The sequence below is a fragment of the Bufo bufo genome, chromosome 2 (assembly GCF_905171765.1).
Source record: "Bufo bufo chromosome 2, aBufBuf1.1, whole genome shotgun sequence".
Classification (NCBI taxonomy): Eukaryota; Metazoa; Chordata; class Amphibia; order Anura; family Bufonidae; genus Bufo; species Bufo bufo.
Genome location: NC_053390.1, coordinates 636,963,784 through 636,982,630, shown reverse-complemented (window position 1 = coordinate 636,982,630; position 18,847 = coordinate 636,963,784). Strand labels below are relative to the sequence as shown.

The following is an 18,847-nucleotide window of genomic DNA, read 5'->3' as shown; positions in this document are numbered from 1 at the left end:
AATTTTGCAAAAAAAACTACATCCATATATAAATTTTGCTCTAAATTTATTGTTCTACATGTCTTTGATAAAAAAAAAATGTTTGGGTAAAAAAAAAATGGTTTGGGTAAAAGTTATAGCGTTTACAAACTATGGTACAAAAATGTGAATTTCCGCTTTTTGAAGCAGCTCTGACTTTCTGAGCACCTGTCATGTTTCCTGAGGTTCTACAATGCCCAGACAGTACAAACACCCCACAAATGACCCCATTTCGGAAAGTACACACCCTAAGGTATTCGCTGATGGGCATAGTGAGTTCATAGAACTTTTTATTTTTTGTCACAAGTTAGCGGAAAATGATGATTTTTTTTTTTTTTTTTTTTTTTTTTTTCTTACAAAGTCTCATATTCCACTAACTTGTGACAAAAAATAAAAAGTTCTATGAACTCACTATGCCCATCAGCGAATACCTTGGGGTCTCTTCTTTCCAAAATGGGGTCACTTGTGGGGTAGTTATACTGCCCTGGCATTCTAGGGGCCCAAATGTGTGGTAAGGAGTTTGAAATCAAATTCTGTAAAAAATGACCTGTGAAATCCGAAAGGTGCTCTTTGGAATATGGGCCCCTTTGCCCACCTAGGCTGCAAAAAAGTGTCACACATCTGGTATCTCCGTACTCAGGAGAAGGTGGGGAATGTGTTTTGGGGTGTCTTTTTACATATACCCATGCTGGGTGAGATAATTATCTTGGTCAAATGCCAACTTTGTATAAAAAAATGGGAAAAGTTGTCTTTTGCCAAGATATTTCTTGCCAAGATATTTCTCTCACCCAGCATGGGTATATGTAAAATGACACCCCAAAACACATTCCCCACCTTCTCCTGAGTACGGCAATACCAGATGTGTGACACTTTTTTGCAGCCTAGGTGGGCAAAGGGGCCCATATTCCAAAGAGCACCTTTCGGATTTCACAGGTCATTTTTTACAGAATTTGATTTCAAACTCCTTACCACACATTTGGGCCCCTAGAATGCCAGGGCAGTATAACTACCCCACAAGTGACCCCATTTTGGAAAGAAGACACCCCAAGGTATTCCGTGAGGGGCATGGCAAGTTCCTAGAATTTTTTATTTTTTGTCACAAGTTAGTGGAAAATGATGATTTTTTTTTTTTTTTTTTTTCATACAAAGTCTCATATTCCACTAACTTGTGACAAAAAATAAAAACTTCCATGAACTCACTATGCCCATCAGCGAATACCTTGGGGTCTCTTCTTTCCAAAATGGGGTCACTTGTGGGGTAGTTATACTGCCCTGGCATTCTAGGGGCCCAAATGTGTGGTAAGGAGTTTGAAATCAAATTCTGTAAAAAATGACCTGTGAAATCCGAAAGGTGCTCTTTGGAATATGGGCCCCTTTGCCCACTTAGGCTGCAAAAAAGTGTCACACATCTGGTATCTCCGTACTCAGGAGAAGGTGGGGAATGTGTTTTGGGGTGTCTTTTTACATATACCCATGCTGGGTGAGATAAATATCTTGGTCAAATGCCAACTTTGTATAAAAAAATGGGAAAAGTTGTCTTTTGCCAAGATATTTCTCTCACCCAGCAGGGGTATATGTAAAATGACACCCCAAAACACATTCCCCACCTTCTCCTGAGTACGGAGATACCAGATGTGTGACACTTTTTTGCAGCCTAGGTGGGCAAAGGGGCCCATATTCCAAAGAGCACCTTTCGGATTTCACAGGTCATTTTTTACAGAATTTGATTTCAAACTCCTTACCACACATTTGGGCCCCTAGAATGCCAGGGCAGTATAACTACCCCACAAGTGACCCCATTTTGGAAAGAAGAGACCCCAAGGTATTCGCTGATGGGCATAGTGAGTTCATGGAAGTTTTTATTTTTTGTCACAAGTTAGTGGAATATGAGACTTTGTATGAAAAAAAAAAAAAAAAAAAATCATCATTTTCCACTAACTTGTGACAAAAAATAAAAAATTCTAGGAACTCGCCATGCCCCTCACGGAATACCTTGGGGTGTCTTCTTTCCAAAATGGGGTCACTTGTGGGGTAGTTATACTGCCCTGGCATTTTCCAGGGGCCCTAATGTGTGGTAAGTAGGTAAATGACCTGTGAAATCCTAAAGGTGCTCTTTGGAATATGGGCCCCTTTGCCCACCTAGGCTGCAAAAAAGTGTCACACATGTGGTATCGCCGTATTCAGGAGAAGTTGGGGAATGTGTTTTGGGGTGTCATTTTACATATACCCTTGCTGGGTGAGAGAAATATCTTGGCAAAAGACAACTTTTCCCATTTTTTTATACAAAGTTGGCATTTGACCAAGATATTTATCTAGAATGCCAGGGCAGTATAAATACCCCACATGTGACCCCATTTTGGAAAGAAGACACCCCAAGGTATTCAATGAGGGGCATGGCGAGTTCATAGAAATTTTTTTTTTTTGGCACAAGTTAGCGGAAATTGATATTTTTAATTTTTTTCTCACAAAGTCTCCCGTTCCGCTAACTTGGGACAAAAATTTCAATCTTTCATGGACTCAATATGCCCCTCACGGAATACCTGGGGGTGTCTTCTTTCCGAAATGGGGTCACATGTGGGGTATTTATACTGCCCTGGCATTCTAGGGGCCCTAAAGCGTGAGAAGAAGTCTGGAATATAAATGTCTAAAAAATTTTACGCATTTGGTTTCCGTGAGGGGTATGGTGAGTTCATGTGAGATTTTATTTTTTGACACAAGTTAGTGGAATATGAGACTTTGTAAGAAAAAAAAAAAATAATTCCGCTAACTTGGGCCAAAAAAATGTCTGAATGGAGCCTTACAGGGGGGTGATCAATGACAGGGGGGTGATCAATGACAGGGGGTTGATCAATGACAGGGGGGTGATCAGGGAGTCTATATGGGGTGATCACCACAGTCATTGATCACGCCCCTGTAAGGCTTCATTCAGACGTCCGGATGCGTTTTGCGGATCCGATCCATCTATCAGTGGATCCGTAAAAATCATGCGGACGTCTGAATGGAGCTTTACAGGGGGGTAATCAATGACAGGGGGGTAATCAATGACAGGGGGGTGATCAGGGAGTCTATATGGGGTGATCACCACAGTCATTGATCACGCCCCTGTAAGGCTTCATTCAGACGTCCGGATGCGTTTTGCGGATCCGATCCATCTATCAGTGCATCCGTAAAAATCATGCGGACATCTGAATGGAGCTTTACAGGGGGGTAATCAATGACAGGGGGGTGATCAGGGAGTCTATATGGGGTGATCACCACAGTCATTGATCATGCCCCTGTAAGGCTTCATTCAGACGTCCGGATGCGTTTTGCGGATCGGATCCATCTATCAGTGCATCCGTAAAAATCATGCGGACATCTGAATGGAGCTTTACAGGGGGGTGATCAGGGAGTCTATATGGGGTGATCACCACAGTCATTGATCATGCCCCTGTAAGGCTTCATTCAGACGTCCGGATGCGTTTTGCGGATCGGATCCATCTATCAGTGCATCCGTAAAAATCATGCGGACATCTGCATGGAGCTTTACAGGGGGGTGATCAGGGAGTCTATATGGGGTGATCACCACAGTCATTGATCATGCCCCTGTAAGGCTTCATTCAGACGTCCGGATGCGTTTTGCGGATCGGATCCATCTATCAGTGCATCCGTAAAAATCATGCGGACATCTGCATGGAGCTTTACAGGGGGGTGATCAGGGAGTCTATATGGGGTGATCACCACAGTCATTGATCACGCCCCTGTAAGGCTTCATTCAGACGTCCGGATGCGTTTTGCGGATCCGATCCATCTATCAGTGGATCCGTAAAAATCATGCGGACGTCTGAATGGAGCTTTACAGGGGGTTGATCAATGACAGGGGTGTAATCAATGACAGGGGGGGTGATCAGGGAGTCTATATGGGGTGATAACCACAGTCATTGATCACGCCCCTGTAAGGCTTCATTCAGACGTCCGGATGCGTTTTGCGGATCCGATCCATCTATCAGTGGATCCGTAAAAATCATGTGGACATCTGAATGGAGCTTTACAGGGGGGTGATCAATGACAGGGGGGTAATCAATGACAGGGGGGTGATCAGGGAGTCTATATGGGGTGATCAGGGGCTAATAAGGGGTTAATAAGTGACGGGGGGGGGTGTAGTGTAGTGTAGTGGTGCTTGGTGGGACTTTACTGAGCTGCTTGTGTCCTCTGGTGGTCGATCCAAACAAATGGGACCACCAGAGGACCAGGTAGCAGGTATATTAGACGCTGTTATCAAAACAGCGTCTAATATACCTGTTAGGGGTTAAAAAAAACACATCTCCAGCCTGCCAGCGAACGATCGCCGCTGGCAGGCTGGAGATCAACTCTCTTACCTTCCGTTCCTGTGAGCGCGCGCGCCTGTGTGCGCGCGTTCACAGGAAATCTCGGCCATCGCGAGATGACGCATATATGCGTGACTCTGCGCAGGGCTGCCACCTCCGGAACGCGATCCTGCGTTAGGCGGTCCGGAGGTGGTTAATCCGCTGTGCCGCCATAAAGCTCCACGGTAATACATTGACAGGTTTCATGAGCTGCATGCACACTATGTGGAGAACCTACTCATGAGTCTTCTCAAATTATTAGAGTGGAGCTTTGTGGCGGCACAGTGGGAGATCAGGTGAGGGTTGGCGTATCAACATATTCATTAGCTACCCAAGGTCAGTGTCTGCAGTAATACTCAAGTAGTAGTTCAGTTAGTAGTCCTTAAAGGGCATCTATCAGCAGATTTGTACAGTGGTGTTCAAAATAATAGCAGTCAGACATAACTCACCTGATCAATCACTGTTTTTGGTAGAAATGATATTTCTACATGGCAAATAAGTTACTAGCAGTCATGACACGCATGCTGCTGATTCTGTGTAATTGAATCACTAATTGAAAGGGGCATGTTCAAAATAATAGCAGTGTGGAGTTCAATGAGTAAGGTAATTCATTCTTTGAAAAACAGGTGGCAATTATTGCCCTTATTTAAGGAAGGAAGGCAGCAAATGTTGTACATGCTGTTTACAGTGCATTTCTTTCTGAAATTCTGAGGAAAATGGGTCGTTCCAGACATTGTTCAGAAGAACAGCGTACCCTGATTAAAAAGTTGATTGGAGAGGGGAAAACATACCGTATAATGAAGTGCAGAAAATGATAGGCTGCTCAGCTAAAATGATCGCAAATACTTTAAAATGGCAACCAAAACCTGAAAGACGTGGAAGAAAGCGAAAAACGACCATTCTAATAGATAGAAGAATAGCCAAAATGTCAAGGACTCAGCCAACAATCAGCTCCAGGAAGATCAAAGAAGGTCTAAAGTTACCTGCGAGTACTGTTACAATTATAAGACGCCTATGTTATGCCGAGCTATCTGAAAGAAGCCCTGGCAAAGTCCCACTGTTGAAAAAAGATGTGCTGAAGAGGTGACAATTTGCCAAAGAGCACATTGACTGGCCTAAAGAGACATTTTGTGGGCTGATGAAAGTAAGATTGTTCTTTTTGGGTCTAGTGACAGTTTGTCAGATGACCCCCAAACACGGAATTCAAGCCACAGTACACTGTGAAGACAGTGATGCATGGTGGCGCAAGCATCATGATGTGGGGATGCTTCTCATACTACGGTGTTGGGCCTATTTATCGCATACCAGGGATCATGGATCAGTTTGAATACATCAGAATACATGAAGAGGTCATGCTGCCTTATGCTGAAGAGGAAATGCCCTTGAAATGGGTGTTCCAACAAGACAACGACCCCAAACACTCCAGTAAACGTGCAACATCTTGGTTCCAGACCAACAAGATTGACGTTATGGAGTGGCCAGCCCAATCCCCGGATCTTAAAGGGAGTCTGTCACCACATTTGAGCCTATTAGACAGATCCAATAGCGTTAATAGTGCCACCCAGAAGTTTAAAACGGTACCTTTGTTGCATATACCGGAGTCTTGTTTGAGCCAAAAATGAACTTTGTAGGTTCTGTAAATGCGCCGTCTCAAGTGCCCAGGGCGGCGTCTCAATCTTCCGAGCCCAAGACCGGACCTCCCCAACGGCTCATAACCCCGCCCTCCTTGTGCCTCTGCCCGCCCGTTTACACTCCTCCTCTCTCCTTTTCCACTGCGCCGCAGGAGAGAGGAGGAGTGTAAACGGGCGGGCAGAGGCACAAGGAGGGCGGGGTTATGAGCCGTTGGGGAGGTCCGGTCTTGGGCTCGGAAGATTGAGACGCCGCCCTGGGCACTTGAGACGGCGCATTTACAGAACCTACAAAGTTCATTTTTGGCTCAAACAAGACTCCGGTATATGCAACAAAGGTACCGTTTTAAACTTCTGGGTGGCACTATTAACGCTATTGGATCTGTCTAATAGGCTCAAATGTGGTGACAGACTCCCTTTAAGCCAATAGAAAACTTGTGGGTGACATCAAATATGCAGTTTCTGAGGCAAAACCAAGAAATCGAGAAGAACTGTGGAATGTAGTCCAATCATCCTGGGCTGGAATACCTGTTCACAGGTGCCAGAAGTTGGTTGACTCCATGGAACACAGATGTGATTCAAATGAAAGCAAAATCTTCAAACATTTTTCAGTTTATATAGTGAATGTTTGAGTTTGTAAAGAAGAATACAAACACTGCTATTTTTTAAACAGTCTAATATTCACTTTTCTTAATTTTTTTTTTAGAGGAACAACACAAATTTGATATATTTTTCTTCATGATTTGATTTGGAATAGAATGTGTAGTGTTCCCAATGCATTTGTGTGTATGGAAATAAAAGCTATTAGAAGGATTTTGAGTTTTATTCACTTTTTGAAACACACTGCTATTATTTTGGCAGCTGAAGGCATCTGTGTTGGTCCTATGTTCATATATGTCCGCATTCCTGAGAAAAAGGACATTTTAATATATGCAAATGAGCCTCTAGTAGCAACAGGGGTGTTGCCGTTACACCTAGAGGCTCTGCTCTCTCTGAAAATGTCGCATCCTCTCCACTTTGATTGACTTTAGGAGAAGTCAGGGCCAGGAGTGGTGACATTTTACTGCCCAGCCATGTCAATAAAAGTGTAGAGGGCATAGAGTTGCAGAGAGAGCTGAGCCTCTAAGAGTAATGTCAACGCCCCCATTGCTCCTAGAGGCTTATTTGCATATACTAAAGCTTCAGTTTTCCTAGCAATGCAGGCACCTATGAACATGGGACCAACACAGATGCCTTCAGCTGCTAAGTGCACATGTAACAGGTCAGCCAGTTTCATAGGTACAAATCTTCTGACAGATGCCCTTTATCTGCTGACATACCCATAGCCCCCCTGACAAGAGCATGCTCCGATGCTCTCCTTTGCCCTATGCTGAATCACGCAGGGCAAAGGCATTTTCAGGAGATCTGGTGACGTACTGGGCCCTCCTTAGGGCTGCCAGGCAGAGGCTTCCACCCAGCAGTGAGCTCGGCACTGATGGGCGTGCTTTAGCGCTGCCCTAGCCTGTAAAACGGATAGGGCAGCACTAAAGCCGGCCCATCAGAACCGGTGATGTCACCGAACACACTGCTGGGCGGAAGCTTCCGCCCGGCAGTGTATTATTGTAAATAAAATATCCCTTCCCTGCGAACTCCTGCGCAGGGCAAGGTAGACAATCAGAGCATAACATGGTCCGATGCTAACATCAGGGGGGCTGCCTGGGTAGAAATATGGGTATGTCCGGGTTCAGATGTGAACCCGGACAACCCCTTTAAAGGAGGTGACAGACTCCCTTTACAAAGTTACAGAGCCTGATCAGCTTGGGCTCTATTTTGGAAATTAGGGGCCAGATTTTGAAAAAGCAATTATCATTGTATTCATAATGATAGTAAAGGCCTGATGGTTCTGAAAGTGAAGGCCAAACCTTCAGAAGAGAAAAGCAGATTGAGGCGTAGTCTCTCACTTACACCTATTGATGCTGAGAAGTAGTGACTGGTCGGATTTCCTTCTCATATAGGATAGCACCCATCAGGACTCGAGGAGCTCATGCGGAATAAAGAGCTCAGATGCATTAGTGCATTGCCTCTTTAGCTGCACATACAGTGTAATCTGCTGCTTAGCAAAACCTATTCAATTATATCACCATATTCCAAAGCAATACATAATGAATCATAATTCTGATGATTATTCTGTGTATTTATGGGTATACGAACCAACTGAAAAAATGGCGTGGTGCTAAACAGGCAGGAAGTGCTCAAACCCATATGCATTTTGCATGTGTATAAAGGGGAGCAAATCCTGCACTTGTAGCCTGTTGCTAATGGCGATCCCCAGAAAAAATGCATACACTTTACGATGCCCGCAGTGGACCACAAGTACCACAATAGACATCCTACACAAGATAGCAATTATGTGGATGTTATAACCAATATAAAAATATAATACCATTTACAAAGACAGGTGCACTCTGCGGTCTTACTAAACCCTCATACTGATGTTAAAATTGAGAGATTAGCCAACATATCCTACTGTGGAGGACATGTCTGAGCCCGAGCACCACGCCAAGGTTTCTCAAGTAACTCGGGACCTAGCACTCACCTACTGTGCCATATGGGCAATACCAGGAAGCCAGTCGGCAAATTACAGGAGCGTAAGGACCGACTCATAGCCAATTCACCAATTACCTCCAACATGTAGCCATGCTTGCAATGGGAGGAGGGAGGAGTCTGCGAGTCCCACTCAAGACTGGCTGATAAGGCCCAGGCCTCGCAGGTGCACCTAAATGTGGCCTGTGGATGGAAAACAGGCACATTTTAAATTGGCGTTTTCCATCCACAGGCCACATTTAGGTGCACCTGCGAGGCCTGGGCCATATCAGCCAGTCTTGAGTGGGACTCGCAGACTCCTCCCTCTTCCCATTGCAAGCATGTTTACATGCTGGAGGTAACTGGTGAGTTGTTTGTGAGTCGGACCTCACGCTCCTGTAATTCGCCCACTGGCCCCTGGTATTGCCCATATGGTAGAGGTAGGTGAGTGTTAGGTCCTGAGCTACTTGAGAAACCTTGGCGTGGTGCCCGGGCTCAGACATGTCCTCCACAGTAGGATATGTTGGCTAATCTCTCAATTTTACATCAGTATGAGGGTTTAGTAAGACCGCAGAGTGCACCTGTCGTTGCAAATGTTATTCATAGGTATAAAAATGAAACACAATTAAAAATCATGTCATTAATTAGGGAGAGAATTAATTAAGGTCAAACTCGACCTCGGAGACAGGGTAAACATTATAATAAGGAACCACATGATCAGCAGTCCGTATATAATATTCTCCTTATTAATGGAAGCACGTCAGCTATTAGAGAAGATAAATCCACTATGGGGCCTACATACTTTCAGTGGAAAGTGGCTGTTGGCACATTGCAAATAGGATTTACATTAGATGGTGCCTAATGTGGTACCTTCTGTTGGTGCCCCTTCCCCATATTTGATTACATATAATCACACAAAATAGCGCCTAAGTACCATGCAGAGTAAAATTCTGTATGGCCAAATAACAGTGGCTAAATAATGCTTCCATATAGGTGACTAAATAGCAATGCTATATAATAGCATTACCACCATACACTGAGAAAACAATATACTGTAATAGACTGTCTGGACATCACAGTGGCTCATATGGGGTGATAAATTTGGTGCAGGCACTTTTGTCTGCTTTAACTTTTGGTTGGCTTGGTTTGAGGCCAGATTTCATGGCAGAATTGTGGTGCAGTTTTGGCACAAATATATTGCATGTTAGGCCACATCCCTTTCCTGTGAAGTGGCACTCCTTTTACAATTAGCCATGTCCCATGAGGGAGTAGGCAAAGATAATTTCTCTAAACCCAGGTGCCCCAAATTGCACCACATTTTGGCTCAACTTACTCCAGAATAAAGTGCACTAACATTATTAAAGAATAGGGGATAACTATTAGATCAGTGGGGGTCCTACCGATGGGACCTCCACCGATCACAAGAACGGGGGACTCGTACCCCCTGTAGCCCCCCTGAAATGAATGGAGTGGCAGTTAAACTCTGGTATGAATGGAGCAACCACGTGCATGCCGCTCTTTATTTCAGGGCGGCTGCAGGGGATATGGGCCTCCGTTCTCGTGATCGGTGGGGGTCCCAGCGGTAGGACCCCTACCGATCTAATAGTTATCCCCTGTCCTGTGGATAGGGGATAACTTGAAACAGCTAGAATACTCCTTTGAAATGTTGGCCAGTGTCTTACAAAGAAAATACCACGGTACAGTACTCAAGTAATACCAAGCTACAGTGGTTTTGAAAGTTTGAGGCATTAGAAACACAGGCATGTTTATTCCAACATATTATTTCTAAGTTTATTTTTATTGTCGGTGCTCTTGCTTTATGCAGTTTGTAGTGCCTATTTTACAATAATCCTGGAATCTTGCAGTTTTTACCCTGGCCACTAAGCCCAATAATAAGCTGACACTTCCTCCTTTGTATAGAGCATTTCTCAGCAGGATTAGATTGAAAGATGACATCTATATATAAATAACACAGAATCCACCATTAATTTTAGGTAATGTTACAGCTCACCTCCTCACCCTCTCTCCACAATGACCACTTCACGTATCACATGCCTAGAATAGAAGCCAATGACTCATCTACAGGTTCCTATGGTCCATATGGGTGTTGTAAGGAAGAAATATCTCTGAATGCTGAATATCTCTGTAGCTTAGGCAAGATGGCTGGCCCTATAAATATTGTACAGAAAATTGAATAAAAAATCTACCATCAGGAAATAAAAAATAGAAAAAATGACTACTTATCAATATCTAAGAAATGTTTTTAAATGCATCATGCATGAACAAGAGCCACCTTTGGGCTTTTTGCCTGGTCCTATTCTTGAAGGGTTTTCATGCTGAGGACTATTAATAAGACTGTCTTGATTACTTTGCGTCACCCCTGGAAAGATCCAACATCTGAACACAATGTTCCCAGTCTTGTCTTTTAGCACCTTGATGCGTTGGCTGTTTTAGAAATATGTCTACAGATGAGGAAGAGGCCTGCTGTTCGCCATTATTCTAAGGCCATTGCACATAATGGACTGGCTATTCTTGTTGTTTCTCATTATGTGGAACACTCTGTGGTCTTCCCTAATTGTAAACCTCATTGTATTTGGAGGTAAAGAACACCTCACGTTTCCTGTCCTGAAGAGATAAAGCGCTGAAACACGTGACTGGATATCGCATTGTGTTTGTACGGTTGCAGACATTTACAGTAGGACTTATACTGTTCCCTTTCATATGAATTCTAGGCTTGTACCAGTGGTAATGTCTCCTTCAACTGTGCCATTGTCTCTCTTCCTTGTACAGACTCGTGATTTCAGAAGGAAAGTGGACATATGATTTGTAGAGAGAGGCTGTGATTTTCACTTTGATCTATAACAGGGATGCCCAACCTACGGCACTTCATCTGTTGCAAAACTGCAACTCCCAGCATGCCCGAACAGCCTACAGATATAAGGTATGTTGGGAGTTATAGTTTTGCAACAGCTGGAGGGCCACAGTTTGGGCATCCCTGATCTACAATGTTGGATCCATTTCTCTTCAGTGGGAAATAAATGCATGTATTCTTGATGATCATTCTGCATTTTCCATGTTAAATGTATTATTCATCCTTTTTACATATTTCATATAACACAGGCAGATGTATTATCGCTGGCTAGTTTTGCATCTGTGGCAGAGAACTCCAGCAAAATGTCCCAGTAGAGAACATCCTGTCAGAGTTCTCCCGATCCAGCATTTCTGGATACTACCGCCTTCCCTCCGTACCCCATTCACTATAATAAGGCCCGGCAGAGATCCAGCCGCTGGTCGGCAAATGTGGTGAGAATCTGCCAGAGAAAAACTGCTGCACGCTGCGTGTGTGAAAGTAGAATCTACTGTAGGAACCCAGACCATCAGGAGAGCATGGGATTACCAACATCCAGTGAGTTTCTCTCACCTGAAGTTGGCTGGGCTTTGGCTTACGGTTAGTTGACCCAGATATGGATCCATCTTGACAGCTGTAGTAAGAGAAGTACCTGTTCCTAACCTTCCCTGGTGACATGGAGACATTGGTGGGGCTATTATATATATTCAGGCCAGTTAGGAATAAAATGGGTTCAGGAGCCAGGTTACAGCCTTAGGGCTCTTTCACACGTCCTTGTCCGTGATGACATCTGTGGCCGGATGGTCAGTAGTATGTCTGTAAAGAATCCGTGTTTGGTCTAGTGTCTGTTTTTTGCCCTACGTGTGTCATATATATTCCATTTACACTGCCAGGATGAAAATTAGTTGCCAGAGCATCTCCTACCAATGGTCTATGAAAATCACTCTTGGACTGTAATGTGTGTGAGGTATCCGTAATCTCAATCAAAATAGGGCATGTTTCAGTGGTGTCACCACAGTCCATGGAAAATGAATGATGTGTGAATAGACACATTAAAGTCAATGGGCACATGTGCTGTCTGTGGAGAACATGGACTGCATATGTCTGTGATTCACTGATGTGTGAATGTGTCCTTAGTATGAACACCTGATCGTTACCTGCTGTAACATGCTGCCAGTCGCCTGAAAAAAGAGAAAATGCTAGTTTGGCATTAAAACGCTTGTTTAATGGCAGCACATCATCCGGTGTAAGCATGCAAAAGCAAACTGAACAAACAATCCTAAAAGCATATTTACAAATGTTCATACTAATATGTATAGAAATGCCAGTAATATGTGTGTGTGTGTGTATATATATATATATATATATAAATATATAAGGTCTGACAATAAAGTTTGTGAACTCCCCACCGCAAGCTTATCGGGGCAGCACTGTACAGAAACTCAAGTATGGTTTCATAACCTTATTATATCACGTTTTACAGCTGTGTTTTTTTAGACCCACAACAATCTCATTCTGATTGGCAACTAGTAATGTCTCTGCGTGTTTCTGTATCCCGTCGCAAGAATATCAGAGCCTGAATTATCGCAGCAGTGGTAACATTTATTGTTTAACTTGGAAAGAGTGGAAGAGAGATCAGAGAGACCTTATTGCAAGGTTTGAGGAAAACAGCAGTTTACAAGTGGATTAAACATTAAGGAAACATTAAGTGGATTAAGGGCAGAGAAAGTGAAGCGAGATCAGGATGGCCAATTACAAGCAGAACTGCCGAAAACATTAAGAAACTGTGTGTGAAAATCGACTGGTGCCTGTCAAGAGCATAGCAGAGCAAGTGAACATCGACCGAGAAACAGCAAGGACAATAACTGAAAATCTTGGCATGAGGAAGGTGTGTGTAAAAATGTTCTCCAAGATGCTCACCAATGAACACAATGAAAAGGAGTGTTGAAATCGACCATAACCTTTTGAAGAGGCAAGATGACATTTTGGGCCATTTCATTACAGGTGAGGAAACATGGGTCTACCAATAAGACCCTGAAACAAAGAAGCAAAGTGCTCAATGAAAGACTCCTCCTGATTCTCCCTGACCCCAAAAGTTCCTCCAGTTCAAATCAAAAGTCAAAACAATGTGGGTATCTTTCTTAGACATCATTGTTCGCTATGAATTTGTACCAGCTGGACAGATGGTCAGCCAAGTGTACTATTTGGAAGTGCTAAAAAGCCTGCGTAAAAAAGTAAGACGGAAACAATCTGAACCAAACCGGTGGCCATTGCACCAAAACAACGCATCTGCTCACATGGCACTATCGGTGAGGGAGTTTTTAGCTAGTAAACTAATAACTGTTGGAACCCTCTCCCTATGCACCAGATCGAACCCCCAATGACTTTTTTATGTTCCCAAAGATTACGAAAATATTAAAAGGAAGGCATTTTTATGGTACCAGTGCGCAGCTACCCAAGGGGACTACTTTGAAGGCAGCCACAAATTCAACAATGAGCTATGAATCACTTTTACCATGATGATTATGTGAACATTATTGTCAGACCTAGTGTGTGTGTATACTGTATGTGTGTGTGTATAGGTGTACAGGATTACATAGTATTAACACAGCTCACATACTGTGTCATCGAACTGTCAACTTAAGTCATTAGGTTTGTCCATTTCACTTGCATCCAGTTACTGTCTTAGCAGGGTGACCTGCAAAAATGAAGGAAATGGTGAGATAGAGGGTGTTGTATCAGACAGCAGTTCCTTCTGATTTTCCTTAGTACAAGATTTGGATGGTGTACTACATTATGTTTCTAATCAGAAGTATCAATACAACCTTGTACATGTGTGGTTATTTTTTTTTTTTTCAGAGGCGGCTTGGGGATGCTGCAAAAAAAGCCATCAGCAAAATGCAAGTCAGAACCATCAAAAAAGGAGATAAGGTAATAATATTTTTTACTCTTATTAATATAGCTACACTAATAATTAAAGGGGTTGTACACCCCTTTTATATTAATGGTCTATCCTCAGCATAGACCATCAATATGTGTTTGGAGGGGTCTAACACCCTGCACCCAGAGTAGCTTTGGTGTCCATTGTGTAGTGGACAGAGTGGTTACTGCAGCACTGTTCCCCAGACTGTTCTTTTCTGAGGATAGGCTATCCATGTAAAAGGAGTGGACAACCCCTTTAAGTTGCATCAAGATTTCTTCCAGCCAACATGACAGTTTCACACTAGCACTAGGGATCTGGCAGGCTTTTCGGGCAGGGAAACGCTTGCCGGATCTCTCTGCATTCTGGCGTTGAATGTCTCCTTCTGGCCCCATTAAAGAGGCTGTGTCATTTCAGACAATGTAGCAAAAAATCCCAGCGGACGCTCTTTGTCTTCAAAACATCTCTTTTTTTATTACATCAATGCAGATACATATTGAGGACGCGTATCGGCCCGTCCAGCTTCATCAGCTCATACAATGGGGGGAAACTGCTAGGATATGACCCCATTGTCTGATAGGTACGGGTCCCACCTCTGGGACCCGCACCTATCTCGTAAACAGATCCTTCAAAGTCAAGGAGGGCGCATGCGCGGCCGCCCTCTGTTCATTTCTATAGGGCTGCCGAAAATAGCCGAGCACTGCTTTGGCTATTCCCATTGGCCCCATAGAAATGAATGGGAGCAGACAAGGCTGCAGCAGTGACATAGAGGTATATGGCACATGGCGGCTCAGTGATCATAATTATTTTTTTACTGTCATGGGGCAAATTTTCAGTTAACTCAGAGAACAAGTTACAAAGTTTATTATTATACATATTCATTTTAGGCTGAGTTTACACTTCAGTTATTTGGTCAGTTATTTCCATCAGTTATTTTGGAGCCAAAACCAGGTGCGGGTCAGAAACACAGAACAGACGCAGATCTATCCATTATACCTTATCTCTGAGTAGGCTTCACTACCCCGCCTTATACTTACCATCCTGGACCCCCTCCATTCCAGCACCACTGCAGCCATGAAGTAATGGTTTATCTGCAGGGATGACATGCTGTATAGTAGGGTTGTCACAATACCAACATTTTTATTCTGTTTCGATACCATGAAAAAGTATTGCGATACTCGATACCATTTGATACCATGTGGAAAAAAAACCCGCACCAAACAAGCCGTGTGCATTTCGCATTTTATGGAACATTTGGCCCATAATAGAACAGTCCGATCCTATTTTGTGGGGGGACAAGGTGACAAAAAAATTTTGAATTGCTCTGTTTTTATTTTTTTCTGTTACCGCGTTCACCACATAAGAGATATTTTTTTAAATATTTTAATAGTTTGGACTTTTTCGGGCGTGGCAATACCTAATATGTTTTTTTATTGTTTATATATTTTATATGTAAAATTGGGAAAGGGGGTGATTTAAACTTTTAATATTTTGGTGTTTTGTTTTAATTTTTTTTTTACTTTTTATTTAATAACTATTAGCCCCCTTAGGGGCTATAACCCTTATCACATTCACCCTGATAGATCTCTATCAGGGTAAATAGGACTTCACACTGTCCCTGCTGCCCTGTGCATAGTGCACACAGCAGCAGGGAGCTGACCATGGCAGCCAGGGCTTGAGTAGAGTCCTGGATGCCATGGCTCAGATCGGAAGCTGCCAAAGTGATACAAGATGGGGTTAATGTGAGGCACAGGTCCAACCGTTCCTAGTGAAAACCCCCATGTGCCTCATAATAACCCTATCAAGTATCCGTATCCTTGCCTAATGGGCAACATGGGGTTAATGCATGAGCTACACAAACAGTCACTTGCTGTTGACACAGTCTTATGAATTTTGACTTCCAATCCATGTGCCTCATATTAATAAGTGGCCTGTATTCTGTAACTCATAATAACCCCATGTTGCCCATTATGTGAGATGGGACTTTGTGGGTCACTTACTATTAATGTGAGGCACATAGGGTCTAGTCCAAAAGCATGTGCCCAGCCTGTCATTAAAAAATAAATAACGCAAATCCCGGTACCGAATCGATACAGGCACAAAAGTATTGATTGGCTAGCAAAATTTTGATACTCGATGCAACCCTACTGTATAGTGCACTAGATCACTGCAGCCGTTTAGTGGCAAGAGACCACTAAGGCCAGTGATAGGCTGCAGCGGCCATGTGCACTATCCAGCATGTCATGCCTACAGTCAGAACAACAAAGCCCAGCATGGAGGACAGCACTGGAATGTAGGGGGTTCAGGAAGGGAAGTACAGGGAGTGCAGAATTATTAGGCAAGTTGTATTTTTGAGGATTAATTTTATTATTGAACAACAACCATGTTTTCAATGAACCCAAAAAAGTCATTAATATCAAAGCTGAATATTTTTGGAAGTAGTTTTTAGTTTGTTTTTAGTTTTAGCTATTTTAGGGGGATATCTGTGTGTGCAGGTGACTATTACTGTGCATAATTATTAGGCAACTTAACAAAAAACAAATATATACCCATTTCAATTATTTATTTTTACCAGTGAAACCAATATAACATCTCAACTTTCACAAATATACATTTCTGACATTCAAAAACAAAACAAATACAAATCAGTGACCAATATAGCCACCTTTCTTTGCAAGGACACTCAAAAGCCTGCCATCCATGGATTCTGTCAGTGTTTTGATCTGTTCACCATCAACATTGCGTGCAGCAGCAACCACAGCCTCCCAGACACTGTTCAGAGAGGTGTACTGTTTTCCCTCCTTGTAAATCTCACATTTGATGATGGACCACAGGTTCTCAATGGGGTTCAGATCAGGTGAACAAGGAGGCCATGTCATTAGATTTTCTTCTTTTATACCCTTTCTTGCGCTGTGGAGTACTTGGACGCGTGTGATGGAGCATTGTCCTGCATGAAAATCATGTTTTTCTTGAAGGATGCAGACTTCTTCCTGTACCACTGCTTGAAGAAGGTGTCTTCCAGAAACTGGCAGTAGGACTGGGAGTTGAGCTTGACTCCATCCTCAACCCGAAAAGGCCCCACAAGCTCATCTTTGATGATACCAGCCCAAACCAGTACTCCACCTCCACCTTGCTGGCGTCTGAGTCGGACTGGAGCTCTCTGCCCTTTACCAATCCAGCCACGGGCCCATCCATCTGGCCCATCAAGACTCACTCTCATTTCATCAGTCCATAAAACCTTAGAAAAATCAGTCTTGAGATATTTCTTGGCCCAGTCTTGATGTTTCAGCTTGTGTGTCTTGTTCAGTGGTGGTCGTCTTTCAGCCTTTCTTACCTTGGCCATGTCTCTGAGTATTGCACACCTTGTGCTTTTGGGCACTCCAGTGATGTTGCAGCTCTGAAATATGGCCAAACTGGTGGCAAGTGGCATCTTGGCAGCTGCACGCTTGACTTTTCTCAGTTCATGGGCAGTTATTTTGCGCCTTGGTTTTTCCACACGCTTCTTGCGACCCTGTTGACTATTTTGAATGAAATGCTTGATTGTTTGATGATCAAGCTTCAGAAGCTTTGCAATTTTATAAGTGCTGCATCCCTCTGCAAGATATCTCACTATTTTTGACTTTTCTGAGCCTGTCAATTCCTTCTTTTGACCCATTTTACATAGTAACATAGTACATAAGGCCGAAAAAAGACATTTGTCCATCCAGTTCGGCCTGTCATCCTACAAGTTGATCCAGAGGAAGGCAAAAAAACCCTGTGAGGTAGAAGCCAATTTTCCTCACTTTAGGGGAATAAAAAATTCCTTCCCGACTCCAATCAGGCAATCAGAATAACTCCCTGGATCAACGACCCCTCTCTAGTAGCTATAGCCTGTAATATTATTACACTCCAGAAATACATCCAGGCCCCTCTTGAATTCCTTTATTGTACTCACCATCACCACCTCCTCAGGCAGAGAGTTCCATAGTCTCACTGCTCTTACCGTAAAGAACCCTTTTCTATGTTTGTGTAAGAACCTTCTTTCCTCCAAACGCAGAGGATGTCCCCTCGTCACAGTCACAGTCCTGGGGATAAATAGATGATGGGATAGATCTCTGTACTGCCCCCTGATATATTTATACATAGTAATTAGATCTCCCCTCAGTCGTCTTTTTTCTAACGTGAATAACCCTAATTTTGATAATCTTTCAGGGTACTGTAGTTGCCCCATTCCAGTTATTACTTTAGTTGCCCTCCTCTGGACCCTCTCCAGCTCTGCTATGTCTGCCTTGTTTACAGGAGCCCAGAACTGTACACAGTACTCCATGTGTGGTCTGACCAGTGATTTGTAAAGTAGTAGGAATATGTTCTCATCACGGGCATCTATGCCCCTTTTGATGCAACCCATTATCTTATTGGCCTTGGCAGCCGCTGCCTGACACTGTTTTTTGCAGCTTAGTTTGCTGTTTATTAAAATTCCTAGATCCTTTTCCATGTCAGTGTTACCGAGTGTTTTACCATTTAGTATGTACGGGTGACTTGCATT

At 43.3% G+C, this 18,847-nt stretch overlaps 1 protein-coding gene across 1 annotated transcript in view; it reads left to right on the top strand.

Moving 5' to 3' along the window:
• Positions 1-18,847, top strand: part of RNF150 (ring finger protein 150) — a 208,867-nt gene that overhangs the window by 137,765 nt on the left and 52,255 nt on the right. Inside the window, exon 3 of the mRNA XM_040418484.1 lies at positions 14,262-14,333. Coding sequence (XP_040274418.1) covers positions 14,262-14,333 — 72 coding nt within the window. The remainder of the gene's footprint in view (positions 1-14,261; positions 14,334-18,847) is intronic.